Source organism: Rhodnius prolixus, unplaced genomic scaffold, assembly GCF_049639745.1.
Source record: "Rhodnius prolixus isolate KJV_2025 unplaced genomic scaffold, Rpr scaffold_2, whole genome shotgun sequence".
NCBI lineage: Eukaryota > Metazoa > Arthropoda > Insecta > Hemiptera > Reduviidae > Rhodnius > Rhodnius prolixus.
In genome coordinates, this window is record NW_027411592.1 from 64,799,608 (window position 1) to 64,825,280 (window position 25,673).

Consider the following 25,673-nt stretch of genomic DNA (forward strand, 5'->3'; position numbering starts at 1 on the left):
CTATTTCTGGCTGTTATTTCACACTGCTTCCGGAGCCGTGACGTGTGCTCCGCGCGGCGTCACCGGAAGTAGTACTGTACGTGAGTGACGCCCGCTGCGCTTTTGAGGATGCATTCTGTGTGCTTCTCTTACTGACCACCAATGAAAGAGGTGCCCCTTCCGGAATTACGGCCTCAGGGGGCCGTAGTATGGGGACCCCTGCTTTAGGGTATCTGTATGTACGTGTCTTTAAAGTGAAAGTGTTCAAGTCTTTCCTGTGCTCTACTGGCAGATCAAGGTTTGCTTTTAAGTATGAGTTAAATAAACATGAAATTAATAAGAATGACAAAAAAACCGGAAGGTGATTTGGTGGTTATAAGTGTAAGGAGAGAATAGCACATGAAGTGATTATCATATCAGGTTATTTCCATGGAAACGTTATCAATTTATGTACAGGTCAAGTTGGAGAGTTTGTCCTGCAGGATCTTGTTTCTCTTTATTAGCTGGCAACTTGTAAAGGCAATCTCTTGGGCGAACAAGGTGAGGAAGTGAGCAGAGGAACAATATCCTGGATGGTAGAGACAGGAAGTAGACTGTCTCTAGTTTCCGGAAAACTGGATTACCCCAAGCTCGCTCAATTTCTTGTCATCCGCGAGCTCTGCTAGCTTTTGGCCGTTTTTTATTCACTTTATTTACTAGTCTCTTAAAGAAAAACAAAATAATAACATTGAAGGAAATCAACAATATTATAAATAAAGGAAAATCTCTTACGGAGATATTCGCACGACTCAATGAAGAAACGTTTTTACGGTCATTCCAAATTTTAACTATTGATTATTATTTTATTTTATTTTTATTTTTTGATAGAATGGTCTTTTTATGAAAAGTGGTTAATTTCGAAATGCTGGATAATATCGTTGATTTTAACCGTCGCAGTGCGCATGCCCATCCCTGACCGGTTTCAGACCTTCATCCATCGTCAGAGGTAGATAAATGAGTTTGGTGTAGAGAATTCGACTTCACTGTTTCTGTCTTGATCGACAACCTTTGTGCGCAAGTCGAATAAAATAAGTGCAAGTCGAATTCTCTACACCAAACTAAGACAGACAATCTGGATATATAAAACTTCCGCTTAGAAGGTGTAAGAGCAGAATAATAGAATAAGAGGAAAGCTCTAAACCCTTTCATCCTGTTAAATTTTATTAAAATCGGGCGAAAATTTTGGAGATTTATTGTTAATTATATTTTTTAGGGGCGCCACGGTAGCCGAACGGTTAGAGACTGGACCCGCAATGCTAAGATGTATTGTTGGTTTAGTAGGTTCGATTCCCGGTTTTAGGCCTTGGATTTTATTTAATGGTTAATAAAAGAAATTTACAGTAAAGTATGTTTGCTAGTCGCCTCCGTCGACGACACCTAATTGGTGGTTGGACGTTAAGCCCCGCCTGAAAAAATAGGCGATTACTTTACTTTTTTTAAAAATATTTTGTAGCTTATCGGCAAAAGTCACACTCTAGTTTTCCCAGGGATTTCAAATGAGCCTATCTATCTGAGAAAATTCCTTTTTCCATTGATCTGTAGTTCTCTAGTTACGTTCAACGAACTACACTAGGAAGATCGCTATGAGTTATGAATCCAGTTATCCTTTAACCCACAAAAGCGGCTTCTCTAAGACGACTGGCATCTTCTTCTGGCCTTGAACTTTCCTGTGATGTTGAGTTAAGATTTTCAAGTTAATCTACCAGTTATACGCTTCAAATTCCATTCATGCTTTAGTTCGGCACTTCTTTTTTGGACTCGCTAACTCTAATTAAACAGAACAAGGCAGGAAAAAGAAGCCACCATAGTCTCTGTGGAAGACGACTTTAAGGCTAATTGGCTAACCAACTTTCACTGGATCTATTCTGTAAAGGATGTTAGGAGGGAGTTGAAAGATGTAGAAGTTACGACTGATTAAAAGATTAAAACCTTCCAACGAGGACGGCCATGGATGATGGCATGGTCTCCTACAAGGTCGTAGGAATTGCTAGAACCTAACAAGCAACTAGGTGGTCATAGAGTTGGTGACGAAATAGCCGAAATAGAGGGCAGGAAAAGCGAATAGAGAGCATTAATTAAAATGAAAAATACAAATAGAGAGAGAAGGGAGAATTTCCTTTTTTCTTTTTAGTTTTTTTCTAGATTAAGGGCGCTGCTTGGAAAATTGGCTGCAATGAAAATTGGTATAAGAGCAGATATGTGCCAGCATGCCTGCCAACCCTTCGCAAAAAAGAAAAAAAAAAAGGCTATGAAGATGCGTGGACATATTTGTTGGGAAAAACTTGTTAAAGCAGTGTGTGTGTGCGTGCGTGAACGGAAAAGAGATGTGCTTTCCCGAGGCTATAGTCCCTGGATGAAAATTCCAGCTAACATGCTCGCCCAGTTTTGTCTCTCCTCTCCCTCATTGACTCATGTGGAAGGAAGACATTAACATTACTGAATTTGCATTTGTGTTTGTGTATAAAAAATAACTCACGTCATTTTAGAAATTGTTTTTTAATATGATATATATTTTTTGCTTTCACTTATCTGCTAAAGGGAAATTTTCTCTTTGAAATTTCTGTTGGCAGTCCTGTCAAAATCCTCACCCTAATTTTTTAATACAAATTTTCATTGAAACTTTACTTTGATAGATACGTATGTGTGTGTAGTATCCTTCTCGGATGCACGTTCTAATAGAGTGACAATAGAAAACTTAGAAAAGCCATTATTTTCCTTTACTTTTCCTTAAGTTTGCGTTTCGCATTAAGCTCGCCGCATTATCCACCTTTTTTTTTTTGAATGGAAAGCTTTCACCTTTGTTAATTCGCCGTGAACGCCATCCATCAGAGTGTCGCATGGATCAGTGAGTTGCTGTAAGAAAGTGTAGCCACTTTGTTTCTTTACTTTCTCTCTCTAAAACGGAAGTTGGAGCTATTTGTGGTCGTCTAGATCAATTTTTTAAGGAAACTTTGTTCACTAAGTTTTCAGTGAGGCCTTGGATTTTAGGTTCCGGCCTGTAATTACAAGAAAAAAAAAGTAATGCCTATTTTTAGAGGCAGGTTTTACGTCCATCTACCAAATTAGGTGACGTGGACGGAGGCGACTAGCAAACATACTTTACTATAAATTCCTCATATTAACCATTAAATAAAATCCAAAGCCTATACAGGGGGATTCGAACCCACTAAACCAACAATACATCTTAGCATTGCGGGTCTAGTCTCTTAACCGCCTAACTTAGTTTACTACAAAATTTCTCATATTAACCATTAAATAAAATCCAAGGCCTAGACCCCGCGGGAGTCGAACCCACTAAACCAACAATACATCTTAGCATTGCGGGTCTAATCTCTTAACCGCCTAACATACTTTACTACAAAATTTCTCATATTAACCATTAAATAAAATCCAAGGCCTAGACATCGGGGGAATCGAACCCACTAAACCAACAATACATCTTAGTATTGCGGGTCTAGTCTCTTAACCGCCTAACATACTTTACTACAAAATTTCTCGGTGGCCTGTTCACTTAATTTTTCTAATCTTTTACAATTTTTTTTGTGGATATTTTTAATTGGGTAATTTGTGCAGATATAGATAAATCAAATACTCCTCAGACCTGCGAGTACGTCATTTCCTTTTTGTTTGTTTTTGTTTTTTAAAAAAAAAAACTCTCTAATTGTATACATTATTCATCTTCACAAAACTGCGCTGAAAATAAATAAAATAATAAATAAAAATAATTGCAAGAGAGAGATTCGCTGGCAGTGTCAGCTGTCGGTCTAAGTTTTGTAAAATTCAGCTGGAAAAGTTAAAGAGAAAAGCGGTGTCCTCTTTTTATCCCCACTTCCTTCGCCCAGGTTGTCATTATCGAGGAAAAGTTTTTTCCACAACTTTTCTTTTCTTTTTTTTTTTTTTCTTTGTTCCTCTGGTGTGTAGAGCTTATCTCCTTCACTCTGGGTGACATATTTCTGGGTTTATATTTCTATAAACTTTTGAGAACGGAAAATATGGGCTAAAAATTTATGTATTTCTTAGAAATGCAAAGAAAAGCTATTGATTCTCCTGTATGTAGGGTATGTGCTTAGTTACAGAGGCTACCACAGGAGGCTTTGCAAGAAAGATCTGGTGTTTACACTCACACGACTTCCGGTTACTACTACGCTCAAGGGTTCGAACTCATTAATATTCCTTCAAACTCGAAATATTTGACCCATACTAATTATTAAGCCGACCAAGGACTAATGAAATCTTATCCGGGCAATAAGTGGCCGGCTGTAGCACAGCTAGGAGTTGTGCAAGAGAGTAGCTGCTTTCTGTTCTAGGTATAAAGCTTTAGGATTTGGTAACAGGGGAAGTCTTGGAGTCATTTTTCTAACAAGATTTTTGTTCCTTCCTTCCTTCCTTTAGAACCCCCCATGCTTTGCACATCCTTACATTTCCAGAAGGAGATGTCAAAATATTTGGTAATTCTTGACTTTACAATATCATCTTAATTGAATGGCCCATCTTGGGTTAATGGCCACAAGATGGTGGTAATTTCCTGTAGGTAGGAGGAATGCTTTTGATTGTAGGTACTTCATGTATATTTGAAGTAAGAATTGACAATTCACTTTTCTCTCCTCACATCCAATCCCTTGTGATGCTGACAATGCTGAAGCACGGAATGCAATATCTTTCTCCCCTTAATGTTTTGCATCAATTTTTTAAAAGCATTATTGGGCCCCCTGATGTGCTGCTAGAAGTTCTTGAAGATATAGTTGCTAGCACCCCCTCTTTGTGTGTTGACATCTTTTCACTTCATATCCACTTTTGGCCAGGCCTTGCCCTCCCCTAGAAATCTCCCAAGAACAGATGTTTTCACCCCTGAGTTATCATCTTTCCATTTTGCTAACTTCCATTTCCACCCTAGAAGCTTCCTTCACCAGTTCCCCATAAAGCTGACATGGCAACATATCCTTTATATCATTGAAATTGCCTCCTGATGGCCCCCTATTATTATTCTCTTGTCAGGGATACGTACTTATGTACGACCGTCCAATACGCGGATCATCATCTAAGCTCTCTCGAACAAATTTAAACTCGCTGGTCCACTTGGCAACAGTTGAATATGAAGGAGGCAGAGTCCCCACAGTGTGTTCTGAAAGTCGGCATGAATTTCCTTTGCTTTCATACCTTTCTTTACAAAGTACTTAATCACTGCTCGAATCTCAGTTTTTTCCATTGTCACAAATCACTACGCGGGAACAACAACAAGGAGTCGTCACTATCACTCTCCTGCAGCAAGAGCACTGACGCGCCACGTGTTCACTCACAAAGGATGTGTGATTATTGCGCGGGAACCTCGATGTTCTAGCACAGACTTTCCAAGAATTCCGAGAACTTTTCAAACCACCCTCGTACATAAATTAGATTAGATTCTACGGAGGCTAGGAATATAGATTCACCCACTGTACACGGACATTTTCAGTGGATCTCAAAATAGAAAACTCTTCTTACAGGGGACGTTAAAAAATGATAGTTCTAGTGAAAATGCTGTAGGGAATAAATGGGACAAGGTCCACAATACCAGGCATTGGTACTGAAAACTCAATTTAGCCAATTGGACGCAATGGAAAGATTTTCTTTCAACAGCTGTTTGTGAAAGTAACTCAATTTTCGCCTGGACAGTTTGAAAACAAAATTGGGACATCACATATGGGACCACCATTCCCTGTACATGGGACACAACATTCAAGCGCAGAACGCAGAAATAGGCAATCGTGTTTAAATATTTATTTATGTAATTTCTGTATTAATAATCCACAGCCTCCGATATTAGTTTGTCCCTTTACAAATTGTATTCCAATCAGATACATTAATTTGCATCTCTTCCACTGTCCCCACTCCCCTAATGGACCACAGCCCTGCTCTTTATCCTTCCTGTTTAAAGCTGTCTCTCTCTCACAGATACACACCCTAGTTGGGCTGGGGACATGCGCATTGGAGCCGAAATTAATTAGATTATATCCAGCTGTAGAGAGTAGTCCAGAAAACTTTTCTGCTTGACCAGGCCACCCCCACCCGCAGGGCTACTGTGCGGTGTTTGTATATCTGTACGTGTATAGATAAGCCCTATTCCGATCCAATAAAATCGATGTGACAGCCTGATAATAAGTTTTAGATGTCTCCTTGGGACTTAGTGTAGATTAGGTAGCCTCTCTAAGTTTGTTCAAGTTTAATATTTTGTCAGAAAATGTAGGGGGATTCAGAGGTCCTTAACTAATTAAGGGCAGTTGGTTAACCCTTCATGTTGAAGAGCTGATCAATATCATCCAGTGTACTAGGTATCATTAAAATAATAATAATAATAATAATCAGGAGGCGCCATGGTAGCCGAGCGGTTAAGAGACTAGACCCGCAATGCTAAGATGTATTGTTGGTTTAGTGGGTTCGATTCCCCGGTGTCTAGGCCTTGGATTTTATTTAATGGTTAATAAAAGAAATAGGCGGATAGAGACTAGACCCGCAATGCTAAGATGTTGTTTTAGTGGGTTCGATTCCCAGTGTCTAGGCCTTGGATTTTATTTAATGGTTAATATGAGAAATTTGTAGTAAAGTATGTTTGCTAGTCGCCTCCGTCCACGACACCTAATTTGGTAGTTGGACGTAAAGCCGGCCTGAAAAAAATAGGCAATTACTTTACTTTACTTTAATAATAATCAGGGTAGAGATTAGTTATGCGGTTAGCGTATTGGATTCCCACGCTGAGATCTCGGGTTCGAATCCCAGCTGCTGGCCCTTAGATTTTCTCTTCTTCCTAGGGGCTTCTTACAGACTACACTGTCCGGTGATGGACAGTGTTGTCTGTAACGAGAGAACACTGTCCAGAGGCCGGCAGTGCTCGGAAAAAAGCTCCGGGCGCCAATTACCTTAGATGTTGATGCGCCTTAAATCATTTACAAAAAAATATATTCGGGGATTTATTTAACATCAACCTTTTTCAGTCTACGACGTTTCCCAACGCCGTTTCCGCTATTACAAAACATTAGGCAACGCTTCTACTGAAATGTTGTTTAGTTCCCAACTACGATTCCTCTTAAATCAGCTAAATCCCTTTCAGCGGCACTGCTGGATGTAGCACGTTTCATTTTTGAATAGTACTTATAATACATTAACTATACGTATAACAATGCCCCTCACCATTTTGGTTTCAATACAATTTTATTTTTCAGAGAATATTGATTTTTAAACGGAAGCTCTGAAATTGTTGAACGTCATTGTGCGACATTTAAGCCAACTACAATTTTTGGCAAAATAATAAAAACGGGGGAAGTTTTAAGAAAAAAAACAAAAGATTTGATTTTCCTCAGAAATAATGAAAGTGACCGGAAGTGGAGATTCCCCCCCCCCCACTCCTTCCAGTACAGGAAGACTGATGGCAGTGTATTTCATTTCCGGCCAGTGGTACAAGGGTCTAAAGTGGGCTGTGTTCAGTTTTAGGTTCAGGACGTAAAGAGAGGGGTTTTCCAAACTCCTCTATACATTTGGCGATTTATCCCCTAGATCTATATGTACACGTAGGTATCGGTAAATCAAGTTTTGGCCACTACAAGAGGGAGAGGGTCCTTACTTCTTCATACACGTCCTTAGAGAAGGAGGGGGAGTGGTCGGGTGCAAAAGGGTTGATCTCTAGCACGTGGTGGATCTATAGAAGGACCAGGAGAGGAAAGTATTATTGCATTACACGTGCAGAAAGGTTTTGCCCAATCCGATCACCACAACAATAGGGTCTTCTGTGGAATTCCCAGTTGTGTTTATCTTTCTACTTCGGGTTGTAAAAAAGGGTTGGTTGTGTGGTAAATTTGGTCATCAACTCCTGGCTGGTGGTATTGCTACGATTAGAGGGAAAATAGAGCAAGAGGGAAAACTCTTGATGCCCTTTTGGGGGAAGGGGAAGGGGAAGGTTCTTGCAAACATTTTCGGGAAGTGCGAAAACTCCTTGGTGATATCCTTGGGAAAGATTTCCTGTTCCGGAGAGCCCATTATTAATGGAAATCTCTACTTGTTCTCTTATCCTTAATGCTTTCCAATCTCTAAATCCTTACAGCAACACAGTTCCCGAGGGTCATGAAAATTGTATCATCAGCTAAAGAAACTTTTTTTTTCGGCCCTTTGTGAAATTTTACTTATTCATAACCTATGTTTGTCTTAAGTTCACAGTATTTGGAAGCCTTGTTTTATAAGTTCAGTAACTTTTTTGTCTTTATTATTTTTTAGTTTTCCTTAAGACATTGGTGCCCTGAGCTTTTTTTTTTACAGTGCCGGCCTCTGAACAGTGTTCTCTCGTTACAAACAACAATGTCCATCACCGGACACAGTGAGTAGTAAGAAGAGGAAAATCTAAGGGCTGGAGCTGGATTTGACCCGCTGGATTTCCACGTGGAAACTTCCTTCCCTGGAAACTTGATGTTCCCATCAATTATTTGACTTGCAAAGTTCAAGCATTTCCAGCAATAATGGCAAAGTGAGGGCACTGTGTCAAAGAGAGAGAAGACCACTTACTTAATAACCGCATAAAATCGAACTTCTTCTTGGGTACTGGAGAAAACACAGTCTGTGCGGTCATTAACTCTGTAGTAGACTCATTTAGTCACTGTGCACTCATTTAGTTCCTGACTAGAAGGGCTTCAAGGAAGTGAGCATGGAAATTCGGCCCTATCAGAACCGCGCACAGAATGTTTAGTGATTAACCTTGATGACTGTGGCGGGCTCAGGCTAAACTCTACTTTAAGGGGTCATTAGCCCTTAAAGCTCGCTCTCCATCCGCTCTGGTCAGCTTTACTGCGCTTTCAAGTCCAGTCTGATAATCCTGGTTAAAGCCTCTTAACATTCGTTAAGTTCGGGGGAAGGGCAATTTCACCCTGCGCATCCCCCCGTTTTTTTTTTTGTAACTACTATATTTTCTCCTGTGTGAAATAAGTTTAATCTCAACTTCCCCCCCTCGCTTAATGACCGAATCCAAGGACCCCCCACCATTTAATTTCCTTAGCTCTTAATCTTTAGTAGAAAAATGTTAATTAATGTTGAGCTAGATTTGTGAGGCAGTGACCATTTAATCCAAACCTCCGCCCACTTGGGACAGCTGTTTGTAGTGGTGGCAGCATTGCGTGTAGATTATTTTCTCGATGATAAGGTCAAGTAATGAAATCTTAACAAATTATTGAGTTCTTACAAATTCCGAAATTTCTTTGTTCGTAGACTTTAGACTATACAGAAAGTTTTACGCTTCCGTTTCTTCGGTTTTCTAGAAATTGGGGGCAATGCTGACTTCACCTTAGATCTACGAGTGTTCTAGCGACAGATTTGAATGAGGCTTCTATGAGTCGCAGAATGGGTAACATTCTAAGCCCTTGGCCAAATCGGGTGCCTCACTTCTTTTTATTGATCCCAAATCCTACTGTTACCATTTCTCTGAACACTCTGTCTAGCTTCCAGGAATGGGTGTCTCCACAGCATTGCTCGTTGATTGTCTACAATTTGGATTGTCAGCTAAAGTAGTGTCCATCCGAGGGTTGATCGTAAGATCTATCCGTCTTTCAATAGAAATCTCTCGGACCATTATTTGACATGTTGTGGTGCAATGAGAAATCTTGAATGCTTTAAACTGCTTCCAGTGAGTAGTTCTTCATTTTGCATATTTTAATTTCCGCAAAAGCCGGAAGAGGAAGGGGTTGCGGAGAAGAGCGAGTTGAAAAGAAAATCCTTCAATATTTTTAATTTCACCTTGTCAAGTTTCCCTTTTCCACTTTTCCTCTCTTAAGTTGAGAGAAGCGGCAATTCCACCGGTAAGTTTTATTGACAAGTGGCCGCTGATAGCAATTTTCCAGACTGCATTGTATTAAATTAAAGTTTTTTTTTCCTCATTTATTTGAACGAGAAAAACCTTTTAGGGCTTCAAGTAGGCGGAATATTCTCTTTAAAAACCCATCGATGCGATTTTAAGTAAAGCAGATTGTATACATATATATATCTTTTCTCCCTTTCAGTCACTCAGAGTTTGAAGAAAATTATGAATTAAAAACAAATGAAATTAGGCGCCACTATAGCCGAGTGGTTAAGAGACTAGACCCGCAATGCTAAGATGTATTGTTGGTTTAGTGGGTTCGATTCCTGGTGTCTAGGCCTTGGATTCTATTTAATGGTTAATATGAGAAATTTATAGTAAAGTGTGTTAGGCGGTTAAGAGACTAGACCCGCAATGCTAAGATGTATTGTTGGTTTAGTGGGTTCGATTCCTGGTGTCTTAGCCTTGGATTTTTATTTATTGGTTAATGTGTGAAATTTATAGTGAAGTATGTTTGCTAGTTGCCTCAGTCTACGACCCCTAATTTGGTTCTTGGATTAAAAGAAGAAGAAAAACTAAATTTCCATTCAAAGATTGTAACAAACGGAGCAATCATTTTGATAGCCAATGTACCGTGGAGCACCCATTTAAGGACAATTTGCCACCAGTTAACTGTTACACGTTCCACTACCAGATTGTTGGGAGTTATGGCGACAAATTAGCGACTAGGAGAGCAGAGCTGGCCGTGACGTTTTCCAGGGAAATCATAGCATGCCTTTATCTATTTCCACGTTTCAACTAACTCTCTACTTCCTGGTTGAGGGTCACTAGACTCTTGATTTATGAATAGTGGCAAGCACTGGCTCCAACTTCTAGTGCTCTTATCTATCCAACTATATTCCCTAATCCTCTCTATTTACCATATAGTTTAATTCTGGAGGGATAGTTTTTGATAACCTCGTCGCCCTAGTTTGAGAAAACAGAGTCGTTACTCAGGAAAACCGTAAAATTTAAAATGATCGGAATATCTTTAGCTTACAACCGTAAGAAAAAGTAATAGAACTGTAAGAGTAAGTTCTTTAATGTATATGCCGCTGAATAATTTATCTTAAATTAAATATGAAATTAATTAATTAGGCTTTGTGAGTGGTGCGGAAGGAATGGTGACGTGTTCTTTGTAATAGACTGGCCGCCCAGCGGAAGATAGATTGCCTTTAAAGTAAAAAATTATTACAGTGCTCGAATAAAATTACTATGAATATAATAATGGTAATTATTAGTTTCTAGATAAACGAGTCTTGTGTAGTTATTAACCAATCAGCGGAACAATGTAAAGCGACGCATGACTGTTTATTAGTTCTTAGAATAACAAGTAATGTGCGTAGGAGTATCCTTCCAAGGGGGGACCATTTTAGGTTTAGAGGATTATCTATTGTAATTACTTAGATTTTGATCAATTTCCTGTAACAAATCTCATCTCAAAAACAAACCTTTTCATACCAGTTCAAACCAACAACTCTATCTGCGATAATTGGTCTAAGAAAATTTATTAACGCTATAATCCTACTCAATTAATTGTAGAATAGATAGAAATAATTAGCAGATAATAAAAAACTGATTATACTTATCGGATTAAAAAAAAAAGGAAATCATTCAACTACAAAGTACCAATTTAGAGAAAGGAGGTTTAGCGAAAATGATTTCCGATTGTTTGTAAACATCAACTTAAGCTCATTGTAGTCATGGTGGACTTGCAACTTAAATTCGAAATCATTTTCTGAGAAAAATTCAATTGCAAGAGTTTTCTGGGTTGGTTGAATTCCATCTAAAGTTTTAATTCAGTTTGAAGGAGAGTTGAATATGAAATTTCCAAGTTTGATGAGAATTCCAGAACCGGAAGTATTACCTACTTAAGGAGAAAAAGAAATTCACAAGTTTTTATCGTGAATACCCTAATTTTCTCTTATCTATGTATAATGTATTGTATTACAATGTATTCTGTTGCTCCATTAATTATGTATTATGTGAAATTATTGATCAATAACTTTTATGAGCATAACTTTTCTAGAAAATTTCTTTTCCTAGTTTTAATAAATTTAATGCCTTTTATTACTTTCAGTCTATAATAATTTCTGTTTTCCTATTCTCTTGTGTTTACTTACCAGTTGGAAGAGTGGTTAGATGAAGTGCGAAACGAAAGCTGCGATGGGCTAAGTGCGCCGGAGACGGTGGAAGCTGCACAGCGACAGTTGGAGGCCAGCAAACAGCAGAGGTTGACTTCGCTGGACGCATGTTTAAGTACCATAGCCCAGGGAGAGGCTTTGCTACAAGAGCTGAGGTAGGTTTTTTACATATTAGTTGTACTAGTAAGTTTTAGAAAACTCGGTTGTCATCCTTCGAAGTTGATTGGATGTCTCTCCAGGGGACTTAAGTAATCTCTCCCTGGCGTCCCAGGAACTTCGAACTCTCAATGCTCTCCTCCGTGTATTCCAAAGATTGCTCTAACATCTCTAACGCTAGTAGCCACCAATGCTCTCGTAAGAGTGAGATATCTGCTCCCTGGTACCACACACCCCATCCATAATTTTCTTCAGGAAGGATAAATCCAGCTCCACTTCATGAGAAAGCTTTACAGAAGGTGTCTTAGTGAAGGAAGCTGACATTTTGGGCCCCTGCCTCTAAGAGAGAGCATATTCTCCTCTGTACAGTAGGTTTTCTGGTCAAGTCAAATTCCCTAACAAACCCGCGTTAGTTAGTTGAAGCTATTTCCACTAAGCGGATGCGCGTTGTGTTAGAGATTGTCATACGTCTTTCGGTTTGGGTTCCATGTCAAGATAGGACAAGATAAGTGTCAAGAAGAGAGAGAAGAGATACAGCAGTCTCTGATATCGACCATTCTCCCCAGGATTACCCTAATCCCATCTGAGGGTCTAGTCCTAGAACCGTCTTAGCTAATCTAATGCTAGAAGGCATCTGTGGGGCAGTACCACGTGACCAGTTCCCGAAACATCATTCCAAAATGTTCTTTTTTTTTTTTTTTTTTTTTTTTTATTTATTTTTTTTATTTTTACTTTATTTCTGCAACTGTACATATATACAACAAGCAAAATTGATGTGTGAATAATGTACATATAAATAAATATATATACAAATTGGCATGAGCGATGTGAACGGCGACCATCCAGTGATGGGAGCCGCTAGTTCGCCAAGAAGGCAATCTTACACAGCAGCCATCCTAGGAGGCCGCCGTTCTGCACTTAAATGATCGCGCGGCCACCTCCGCTTTAGTCTTCGATGAGGATTTGAAGGAAGTGTTCTTGAGGATAGGTCACGGATTAGGGGATTAAAATGGAAGGATAGTTTGGAATGAAATTTTGTGTAGCGGGATTGGGCTAGGTCAGAGACAAATGGTATGTTTAAATCGGAATGGATAGTATGGTTGGAGACATAGAAAGGAGCATTGAGGATGGTTCTCAGGATTTTGGATTGTAGGGTTTGAAGACGGTTAAGGTTGGATCGTTTAGCAGTACCGTAAAGTTCAATTCCGTATGTCCATATTGGGGCTATCAGGGCAGTGTAGAGTCTCTTTTTGTTCAGTAAAGTAAGTTTAGAGCGTTTGTCAAGTAGTCGTTTCAACATTTTGTACCTGAAGTTGCAGTCAGTTCGTTTGAGTCTAGTATGAGGGTTCCACGTTAGTCGTTTGTCTAGATGTAGGCCAAGGTATCGTACTTGGTTCGCAGGGGGGATAGGAATGTTATTCAGGTAAAGAGAAGGGAGTGTTTTTTTGTTTAGGGTGAAGACTACATGTTTAGATTTGGGTTCATTTACCTTAATCCTCCATTGCCGAAGCCAGGGTTCGAGGATGTGAAGATGGGATTGCAGGGTTCGTGTTGCCACGACAGGATCTATGTTTGGAGAAAGGATTGCCGTGTCATCGGCATAGGTAAGGGTGATAGTGTTTGGGTGAGTTGGTAGGTCAGCCGTAAATAGTGTGTAGAGGAGGGGAGCAAGAATGCTTCCCTGAGGAACTCCTGCAAGAATGGGATAAATAGGAGAGGATGAGGCACCTTGGACTACTTGGAAGAAACGGTCGGACAGGTAGGACTTGAGGACAAGATAATAGGTTGCAGGTAGGACGCCCTTGAGCTTATACAGCAGCCCTAGGTGCCATACCCTGTCGAAGGCTTGCGATATGTCCAGGAAAACACCCGGGCAGTACTGCTTCAGCTCAAGGGAGGTAGCGATGACATCCACAACGCGATGCGTCTGGTGTACAGTCGAATGGCAACTCCGAATGCCGAACTGGTGATCAGGAATGACATTTAGGGCTGCTATTTCATTTTGGAGACGGATTAAGAGGAGCTTTTCAAGGATTTTCCCTAATAAGGGCAGAAGACTTATTGGCCGATATGAGGTGGGGAGGTGTGTAGGTTTTTTGGGCTTGTGTATCATTCTCACTGAAGAGAATTTCCAAAGGATGGGGAAGTAGGTGGTTCGAAGGACTGCATTGTAGAGATGGGTAATAAAAACTATTGCCTTTCTGGGAAACTGGAGTAGGATGTTGGAAGTGATCAGATCATAGCCAGGACTTTTCTTTTTGGGGAGATTAAGGATTATCTTCTTAACTTCTTTAGGAGTGAACGGTTTAGGCGGAAGTGAAAGCTGAAGAGGAATGTCAAGTTCGTTAGTGATGTTTTCAGTATGTTGTAAATCTTGTAAGTCTGGGTGTGGAGTGAAAACTGAGGAAAGATGTTGAGCTAGGCATTGGGCTTTCTCCTCATCGGATTTAGCCCAAGAACCATCCGTCTGTTGAAGAGGGTGAGAGATGTTTTTGTATTTAATTATTTTCTTGGTAGCAGTCCAGAGAGAGTTGTCATCCGTTGTAAGTGATTCAGTGAAGGTTGAGTATTGTTCGTTATAATATTCTTGCAGTTTGTTAGTAAGTTGTCTGGTCAGTTGATCCAAAATGTTCTGAGGATTATTTGTAGCCTGCCTCTTTCCAAAAAAATGAGATAGAGGATTACCTCAATCCCGGCGTAGGGATTAGTCCTTGAAACGACCTTTGCTACTAGTAGCCTGTACCTGGAAAGGGTCAGTGAGGCACCACGAGTTGGAGATGCAAAGTTGCCCCTATTTCCAAATTACAAAAACTGTAGAATAATTTAGCCTAAAACTATTTTCACAACACTAGGCAATGTTCAAAGATTTGTGGGATATTCCAAGATGGCGGCGTCTGGGAGTAAAAGAGCTCCGACAGTTTCTGTGCTCCCTGTGGAGCTTTATTGTTAATGGTAAATGGTTTCCAAGTTTCTATACTACATGTTACATTATAGCTGACATACCCGTACGGGGGGGGGTAGGGAATAAGGTGTCCCCTGTCGCTAGAATACTAACTATATTATACTATTTCAATTTATCTTGACAGTTACGTCATCATCTGTATAATACATTAATTAAAACCAAGCAAAGGGCCGCCCTCCCCCACCCCCTCGCAAAGTGACGCAATTATTGCCCAGCGAACTTTCATTCTGTTCTGGAATATGCCCAAACTTATTCTCTCTAGTTTAGAGGACCTTTTTTTTTATGCCGGAAATCTTGGTAAAATCTGTTCAGTGGATAGTGATCGTTCTGGTTCAGGTGTTTTGACCGATAACTTCCTGTCTAGGTACCGCGGTGATGAAAAGTTTTACTATTTTTGTTTTTTGAGCTAGGCTGCTTATACATCCGGTAAAAAATCAATTTTAGCTAATTTATCACGATCTCAATACTTCTTCTAACCAAAAGGAAGAGAAATGTTTGTTTCTTTTTTTTAAAGTTGGAGTTTATAATTAATGACTTTTAGTTTTAGCATTCCGTCCCTGTGATATGGGCCCTCAGTTTTGTAGTTTGTATTAAGGCATTTATTAACATCTCCTTACCCCGGCCACTATTTTACAGTTAGTTATCGGTGTAGCGTCTGGAATCCGAGGTCTTCCTTTAAAGTGCAGCACTAGTTTCGAAACTAGTTCATCAGTAGTACAGAGCCCTTATTCCAGCAAACCCAGGGCACCACTTTATTATCCCTTCAAAAACTGTACCTGCAAAACCGCGCCACTAGTTTACAAACTTAACCTGTTAAACTACCATTTAACTTAATGAAGTTTTGAACTGTTCGTTTAACTTCCAAAGTAGTTTGGATGGGTGAATTTTCATTCAAGATTCAAGCAATCACTTTTAAAATGTAAATCGTTAATTGGCTCACTTTGACTGAAATGTTAATGAAGATTTAAATTAGCAATATGAAAATATGGTGAAAGATTCTTTTTTCTTTTTCTATCTTTACATCCGGTAAAAACAGGATGGTGCCAAATTTAGTTTTCGAATATTCACCGGAAATGCCCGTTTTGAGGTCTGAGTTCCAAAATTGCTCTTTGTGTACACGATTCCAAAATCGACAAATTACTCGAAATTCAAATTTGATAACTAGCTTGGATGTGGACATTGGGGCTTGATAGTCAACTTTTTGGATAAAATCAACCTTCCGGAAGTGCTATTTTTGTTGAATCGGTGTTTCTCAAAAAAACGACTTCTACAATTTTCTTTAAGCTTGCCCTTCTTATGGCTCTTTAAGTAGTTCTACAACTTTTATTGGAAACATTTTCCTGTGGAAAATCGATTAAGGGTTGTTGAGGAACCAGGAGATAACCACTTTCTGTTTTTTCCAGATAGTCTGAGAAAATGAGTTACCTTTGCCTGTCTTTAAAAAAAGCACTTTTAAGATTTGGAGATGCCTCAGTCTCGGGCTATGGGGGGACAAGTTCTTCTACTGTCTTTGTGGGCCTGAAGTGACTACTTGGTGCTGGAAATCGAATCCCTACTTACCCAAGGAATTAAGCTACTCTTAAATGTTTTAATTAAACTTGTGTGTATATAAATATATTGGATTTTATTTAATGGTTAATATGAAAAATTTACAGTAAAGTATGTTAGGCGGTTATGAGACTAGACCCGCAATGCTAAGATGTATTGTTGGTTTAGTGGGTTCGATTCCCGGTGTCTAGGCCTCGGATTTTATTTAATGGTTAATATGAGAAATTTACAGTAAAGTATGTTTGCTAGTCGCCTCCGTCCACGACACCTAATTGGTAGTTGGGCGTAAAGCTCGCCTGAACAAGTATGTAATGTGTTGAACTGTTCACTTAATACATAATTAGTTAGGCGTAAGATTTATTAAACCACAAATATGATTCCCATACTTTAAAAAAAAAAAGTAACCGGAAATAAATACTTCATGCAGGCAGCCAACCAAATATTTACATCCTAAAAGTCTCCCGAGTTAGTTTCAAAACTAACTTTCCCTTGAATCACCATGAAAAGATGATCGAGCTTTTTGAACAAATCAGCTAATTCACAGTGAAGCCCAACTTTGGGGGGGATTTTCAGCCGGAAATACATCGATCTCAGGCTTTACGTTCGTATGATGGTAAATTTTGTTTTAATAACCTCGCCTCATCCTGTCCTATTCTATTTGGGAACCTACTTGACTTCTCTTCTTCACTTCGTCTCCATATGACTTCCCTCCTTACACTTTAAAGTAATCAAGCGACCACTTGACCTTCATAGTTGGGAACGGCCACCACTGTCTGGCGTTGCAGCGACCCCGCCTCCATGGAGGAAGGGACCCTCTCCAACATATTAAACAAGTCTCACGCTATTGTTCGGCTTCACCATGTTCTTCGTACTCTCACTGCTCCCAGAGATGTTTTTGTTCTCTCTGACATTCCTTCCCTGGGGACATAGCTAATGCAAGTCTTTGCTTGTATAACTTTTTTTGCTTTCTTGTCTTTTTTTTCTTTGTTCTTATATCGTACATGTAAATTCATGATTTACAGCCTTTGGTGCTGTCTTGAGTAACTATTTTTTGCTCTTTCCTTAAATTGTAGCGATTTCCTAAATCTTGGACGAACACTCGCATGATTTTCCCTTAATAAAATTCTTAGAGTTGTTGATTTAGAAAGAACGTTATGCCCCAAATGGCCCAAAAAGAAATTATTCTATCGAGAAAATTTGGTGATCTAAATTTAAGCTTATGAAATGAAATCTGTAAAAAGTGAGTAATTCTTTCATAAAGGCTTACTACCGGGAGAATCGAACCCACTAAACCAACAATACCATCTTAGGATTGCGGGTCTAGTATCTTAACCGCTCGGCTACCGTGGCGCCTTAGAGTATGTGGAATAAAATCTCTTTAAGCGGAACTGTCAACCCATACGGTCATATGTTACACCAGCGTTGAATTTGCATTTCCGTTATTCTGGCAAGCAGAAGGACAGACCCCAGAATGGTGTGGGTGATAAACGGACATTCCACGTACTGCAAGATTAGTGCCTACTGCCCTTTTGAATGGAATGGAGGGGTTTATCCTTAGAATGTTGAAAGGTAACGTTATGTATTTTTAATGAGGCACCCATCCATCCATATAAGACTCGAAATTTTACTGTTTTGTTAACACGTTATGTTAATGGGGTTTTATCTCCGGATCGCTGTACTTAAAGTTTTTTTTTTACACCTTATTAGTCATATTTACAACCACAACAAATGTTGGATTAAAAGTAAATTTGATTATACTGGTTAAGTTCACGTGAAAGTCATGGTTAGAGTAATCACCCATCGATGAAACTCATTCTCAGTGGATTACACTCAAAACAGTAGGTCTCTAGACCACTTCCGCTTCAAGCGACGAGGAGGATTATCTGGAAGGTTAGACAAGAAGATTAGGCTGGAGATTAAGTAGGCTGAGGAATTTGTGGTACTTTATTATAGGTCAGTGCCAAAAGGGATGACAAGATCAGTGTGTGTGGTACCTAAGGTTAGAAATGTAGTATGGAGCATTCAGGATTTTCCGTAGGATTTTAGACTTTAGTGTCTAAAGGCGTTTGGAGTTAGAGAGGGTTTGGTTGAGCCCCACACTGCTGCTCTGGATGTCCATGTCGGTCTTAAGTACTTAAAGTTGAATTTTCCGATCCTCAGAGGCCTACAAAAACATGTTGGTAAATTGTAAGTTTAATAGTTTTCCTTTTTTCTATACAACAGTGGAAGAAAATTATTGCGTTTTCACCAGAAATTATCTATTTTGTGTGTGGTCTTCTAAGTTCAAAAAACATTTTGGGCGCCACGGTAGCCGAGCGGTTAAGAGGCTAGACCCGCAATGCTAAGATGTATTGTTGGTTTAGTGGGTTCGATTCCCAGTCTCTAGGCCTTGGATTTTTATTTAATGGTTAATATAAGAAATTTATAGTAAAGTATGTTTGCTAGTCGCCTCCGTCCACGACACCTAATTGGTAGTTGGACGTTTAGCCCCGCCTGAAAAAATAGACGATTACTATACTTTTTTGTTCATTTTTTAAGAAATGTGCGAATTTTGAACTGCTGGTCTTGTACTTAATTCTGATTGAATTCACTCCCTTAGTACGTTTTTGAGCCAATTCAATAGCAAACTTAAAAAGTCCCGACGATTATTTGGATGAAAATATGAGGCATTTTGAAGGAAATTGCTGATGGTATTTATCCTGTACGTGTGTTAGGATTTCTTTTTTTCTTTCCCCTTTTTCACTCTAGGTTGTTGGATGTAGGTCTGGAAAAGCGTTTTCTTTTTTCTAAATTCCAAACATTTCTAATGGCGGCTGTGTGTCTTTATCAGCAGCACTGATAGTTACGGTGGTGTGGTGTGGGTAATAACATGTGTGGTTAGCGTTTGGCCTAATAGATAGCCTAATAATGCTACCTCATGCTCCTAAAGAGCGGAATAAAATCTCTTTGACCGGAAACTGACCATAGACATACACCAGCATCTTATATCCAATAACTTACAAAAATTATTTAGAAAAAATAAAATTTAGTCTTTGATATTTGGGCTTCCCCCACATTGTTTAATTATTAATACAGAGTTAAGTAAAAACTCAGGGTTACTAGAAAATTTATTGGATCAAAGTTGTAATCATTGTATGGAACATCTGGCTGTCGTATTTTTAAATAATTTTTGACGTTCAAATAAATTTAAAACAGCAGTTTTTGTTTGAAGAGCAAGAGATAAATGTTTTATAGATAGGAGATTGTTTCACTTTAGGAAATTACATTTTCATGTTTGGGCTACTATGGTCCTAACTAAACAGCCCCTAAACAAATTTCCACGGTATAGAAAAGTGGAAAAACATTTTTCACCAGTTTTTTCTTTACTGTTTTTTGTACCAAGTCTGTTATCCAAACTTGAATTATAGTTTTGGTAATGTCTGTAAACAATATAGAATCTGCCCGCATTACATTCTGGAATGGTTGGAACTAAGTTTGCGGGAATTCGGTATTAACAGCGACCTGCAGATATCCAATATTTAGTGTTCCTGTCGCTTTATTCCCTCAGGTGTACATCCTTCGTCTTTACGGATTAGTCTTCATGCATTCTTATTATCTTTCCAGGACTGTTCATTGGTTACTTCGGAATGTCTACTTGTGAGTCGAGAACAGTACATCATCCTTAACATCATCATCCCGAGTCAAACTTCAAATAACTTGTTAAACATTAAAGAGTTCTTTACTCTCAAACATACTTAGTTCTGGGCGCCACGGTAGCCGAGCAGTTAAGAGACTAGACCCGCAATGCTAAGATGTGTTGTTGGTTTAGTAGGTTCGGTTCCCCGTGTCTAGGCCTTGTATTTTAATTAATGTTTAATAAGAGAAATTTAAAGTATGTTTGCTAGTCGCCTCCGTCCACGACACCTAATTTGGTAGTTGGACGTTCAGCCCCGCCTGAAAAAATAGGCGATTACTTTACTTTTAACTTAGTTCTTGATCATCGATCCTGCTTGATCCAGTTATGATCTCAAATTGATGCGGTAGCTGGAAAAACTTTTACTATTGCTCACTTAAAGGGAAGTGCTATCACTCCCACTAACTTACAATTAATGTTATTCTGTATTATTGATTGAACATATTGATTCTCTATTTTAAAATTAATGATCTAAGATTAAAGATTATTGATCTTTTTCTATCTTTATGTATGATCTAGGAGTGTCGGCTTGACCACTGAAATGGATTCTACAGGATCTGTGACGGCTGTGGAATCAGCGTTGGATCGCCTCAACAAACAACGCGAAGAACTAGAAGAACTATGGGCTGCTAGGAAGCTGCGGCTCGATCTTTGTCTAAGGTTAAGATTATTCGAACGGGACGCTTTAGAGGTAATTATAAAAAAAAAAAAATTATTATAACTTTTATTCATACCATAATAGAAAAATACTAATACGTGCTCGTAAATATTGCAGGTTTCATCCCAGTTAGAGATGTGGTCCAGCGAACTAGAGCAGACTGTACTGTCCGATAACATAGAGGAAGCGGAACGAATGTTAAGATTGCATACAGAATCTGTGACACACATGCAAAACGCTACCTTTCAAGTATTACAACAGGGTCAAGAATTGGCACAGGTCAGCAAATGATAAAATCTCCTAAGAGCTAAACTGGAAGAGCATTTCTTGAAGTATTCGTCCAAGCAGGAGGTTTCTTAATGAGAGAATTTAAGAGTGTCAAAGACTCTGGATCTCATGAGAATTGTGCAGAGCCGTTAAGGGTACTGTTAAGGAGGGTTAAACATTGAAAATTTGGTTGAAACCGCAATACTGGATAATATGGTGGACTTTATCCGACGTAATGTTTCTGACTAGTTCTGATTTTCAACCATCATCAGATGTTAATTCATAAGTTTGGTATAGAGATTTTAAATCTAAGGAGATAAAATTCATGAGGATATGTTGCTGAAATTCCTATTTGCGAAAACTACTCAACCAGAATTTTCCACTTTACTCAGTGATTTTTCCTTACACACACATTGTTCCTTAAATTCAATTCCTTTTCCGAGGAAAATTCTTTTTGTTGGGCTTTCCCTGTAAGGAATTATTCTGGATTAATATATCTGTTAATGGTTTCACTAACTGCATAAAATTAATGAAAATTACTTGCTTATTATTATTTAAACAACATTTTTATGAATCTTTAAGAATATTAACAATAGAAATCATATGTAATTGGTTCACAATTAAAAATATAATAAAAACTTTTCCCATTTCCCCCTAGGTGTTCGAAACATCAGGCGTGTCATTGATGGCGGACGCCCAGTATCCGGCCGCTACTAGAGTTCAAGTGCTTTTAGAATTTCTACATGAAAGAGAAATGGATCTGGAAGATTTAGCGGAAATCAAGAGGGTAAAATTGGAACAATGTGTACAATTATGTCAATTTAGAGCGGATGCCAATCAAGTAAGAGACGTTTTTATTTGTTTTTAATGATTATTTATAATTAGGTTGATTTTGCTTCTTTTTTAAAAAAATATATAATAAATAAAATTTCTTAATTTTTTGAAGGTTGTGAGCTGGATAAGGAATGGTGAGGCAATGTTGATGGCCAGTTTTACGATACCAAATTCTCTGCAGGATGCTGAACAACTGAAGAAGGAACATGAACAGTTTCAGGTGGCCATAGAGGTAAACTTGGATGGACTAGGTTGCAAATATTTAGTTTAATTCCAAAATCTATTACTGGGTTGGGGCGCCACGGTAGCCGAGCGCTTAAGAGGCTAGACCCGCAATGCTAAGATGTATTGTTGGTTTAGTGGGTTCTAGGTCTAGGCCTTAGATTTTATTTAATGGTTAATATGAGAAATTTATAGTAAAGTATATTAGGCAGTTAAGAGACTAGACCCGCAATGCTAAGATGTATTGTGGTACTGGGATCGATTCCCGGTCTTAGGCCTTGGATTTTATTTAAAGGGTTAATATGAGAAATTTATAGTAAAGTATGTTAGGCGGTTAAGAGACTAGACCCGCAATGCTAAGATGTATTGTTGGTTTAGTGGATTCGATTCCCCAGGTCTAGGCCTTGGATTTTATTTAATGCTTAATTTGAGAAATTCATAGTAAAGTATGTTTGCTAGTCGCCTCCGTCCACGACACCTAATTGGTAGTTGGACGTTAAGCCCCGCCTGAAAAAAATAGGCGATTACTTTACTTTTTACTTCTATTACTGTGTTGCATTTAAGATTAATGAATGATACGCTGGGGGCGGTAAAAACTACTGCACTAACTTAGAGCAGGTGAACTTAAGGGTCTCGAAACTTTCACTAGAAACTAGAGGCAATAAATGGTTTCATTTTGAGAGGGCATGAGTAAATCCTATAAAAGGGCCATTTTTGTTCATTATTTTTGGTGACTGAATCATAGTTTCAATAGGATGAAAAATTAATGCCAGTTTCAGTCATTGTAAACTTTATTATGCCGAGCTTTTCGACCTAGGGACTACGTCATCTAGGATCTAGGTACATGAACAGACAATACAGAAGACACACCAACCCTCTAATGATGTAAACAGTACATTGTAAATTAGCCTTGAAGATGACCCTAGTCCCTAGGTCATCGAAAGCTCGGCATAATAAAGTTTAAAATGACTGAAACTGGCATTAATTTTTCATCCTATTGGGTCATTTTTGTGTTATGTACGGTCCTGTCTCTTGTGTATTGATAAGGAGGGTTATATTTATTATTAAAACTCCTGAGTTTAAAGAAAATCCTTTAATCCGAAGTAGATCCTTTACTCCAAGGATTGTTCACTTTGTTGGGATTCACTCGGCAATGGCGCCTCGGATTTTCCGGCAAACTTTTGTTATGTACACTACGTAGATGCAGATGGACTCATAAAGTCGTATCTGTCCGGGTAGATTCCCCCTGTATTGCTTCAGTGTAATGTTTTACCAAACTTTGTAATGTTGGGAAGACTTAAATATAGATATTGTTGATTGGAAGGAAATTGGTCAGTAATGACCTTGAGAGTTACAGAGGAAGTCATGTGAGTGTTCCACACCAGATTATGTCCTTGAGAATGCGTGAATAAAATTTTAAAATCTTGTTTTTAAGAAAATGTTTTTTTAATTTACAGAAAACACACACTTCGGCCGTACAAGTGAAACATCGAGCCGACTCATTGATCTCTGCAAATCATTACGATCCAGGAAGTGTTCGCCAGGTGTCCGAAGAGGTTACAAAACGGTGGCAGCAATTAGTTACCTGCGCAGAAGAAAGACATAAATTGGTCACTGCGAGTCTTAATTTTTATAAAACTGCTGAACAGGTATGGATTTCCGTTTCCCTGCAAATGAAATTCCAATTTCTACATCCTGCATGGTTAATGTTTGTCCTTCTTGTGCACCCAGGTTTGTTCAGTGCTGGACAGTTTGGAACGTGAATACAAACGGGAAGAAGACTGGTGCGGAGGCGGCACAGGAGTGAGTCCAGGAACGGCCAATGGCGGTCCGGCGTCACCCCAGTCCAACAACACCCAGTCCAACAACACCCAGGCTGGTGGGCAGTCCGTGTCTCCGGCAGCAGCGGCTATGGCACAACTTATCACTAAACATCAGGAACAGAAAGAGGCTTTTCTCAAAGCTTGCACCTTGGCTAGACGTACCGCTGAAACGTTTCTCAAGTATACATCTAGAAGTCTGCAGTACTACAACTATCCAACTTCTGAAGCTGGTCCTGAGGCTAGGGTTAAAGGTATGAGTTTCTTTCCCCTTATTCCATCAAAAAGGTCTAGGGAGGCCCCGAAGAGAACTTGCTTTTAAAATTGTGTACCGAAGAATTATAACTCAACTACAAACTGGTATATTTTCCACATTGCAGTAATCTTGGACAAACTCTTGAGTCAAGAGAATCGAGTATTAGAACACTGGTCTCAGAGAAAGAAACGACTGGATCAGTGTCAACAGTTCGTGCTGTTTGAAACCTCGGCTAGGCAGGCCATGGAATGGATCCAGGAGACTGGAGAACATTACCTTAACACTCATACCAACATTGGCATTAATCAGGTAATCCATCATAGTGTGACAGTAAGTAAGATTTTTTTTCAGGTGACAATTTTAGAATCCCGTTTTGGCTGCAAAGTCGATATCTTGTTGAATTAATGTTCTAAATTTACTCAGTTTCTCATTTTGCGCTTGAGTCCCTCCAGAGAAGTGTCGTATTTTCCATTTTCTTTGTTTTCCTCCCAAGAGGCAACCTTTTCATTGCATCCAAGTTTTAGCTTTTCTTTGGACTTAGTGAAAATACACTTAACTGATGCATTCATTGACACTTTATTTTAATGCCACGTTCACTTCTTGAACCAAATAAAATAGCTCAGGTCTGCATCCTAAAGTTTAAGAAGCGAATTTTTGTTGGTTAGAGTTGGTATCATTACATGAACATCTGGCGGTATTTCACACTGTCGTATTTTGAATAATTTTAACAAAGTTGAAAGCAACAGTTTCCTTGAAAAGCAAGCGATAAATGTTCTATAGATAGGGGAATTGTTTAGATACGAAAATTCGATTTTCATATCTAGGCAACTATGTCCTCAAACCCACTTTTAGTTCTTGTTCAAACGGTACCAGTCATTCTCCCATGTCTTCAGGATGTCTTACTAGAACTTGAGGTTAACAAGATTTTCACTAACTTGAAATATTGTAATCAATATCCTTAATTCGAGTTCCCCAAGGAGATAAAAAAATAAGTGAGACTAATTCTCTTTATATATGTCTAAATAAGAAGTTAATTAATACCCACAATTTCGAATAAAGTAAAGTAAAAGTAATCACCAAATTAAGTGTCGCGGACGGAGGCGACTAGCAAACATACTTTACTATAAATTTCTCATATTAACCATTAAATAAAATCCAAAGCCTAGACACTGGGGAATCGTACCCACTAAACCAACAATACATCTTAGCATTGCGGGTCTAGTCTCTTAACCTCCTAACATACTTTACTATAAATTTCTCGTATTAAC

At 38.9% G+C, this 25,673-nt stretch overlaps 1 protein-coding gene across 7 annotated transcripts in view; it reads left to right on the forward strand.

The window, feature by feature from the left end:
- The window catches only part of trio (trio Rho guanine nucleotide exchange factor), a 570,361-nt gene that overhangs the window by 370,350 nt on the left and 174,338 nt on the right, over positions 1-25,673 (forward strand). For all 7 annotated transcript variants that reach the window (XM_074117039.1, XM_074117041.1, XM_074117040.1 and 4 more), the window contains 8 exons: positions 11,992-12,164; positions 20,868-21,039; positions 21,124-21,285; positions 21,932-22,114; positions 22,220-22,339; positions 23,787-23,978; positions 24,061-24,403; positions 24,530-24,714. In XM_074117039.1, the coding sequence (XP_073973140.1) occupies positions 11,992-12,164; positions 20,868-21,039; positions 21,124-21,285; positions 21,932-22,114; positions 22,220-22,339; positions 23,787-23,978; positions 24,061-24,403; positions 24,530-24,714 (1,530 nt within the window). The remainder of the gene's footprint in view (positions 1-11,991; positions 12,165-20,867; positions 21,040-21,123; positions 21,286-21,931; positions 22,115-22,219; positions 22,340-23,786; positions 23,979-24,060; positions 24,404-24,529; positions 24,715-25,673) is intronic.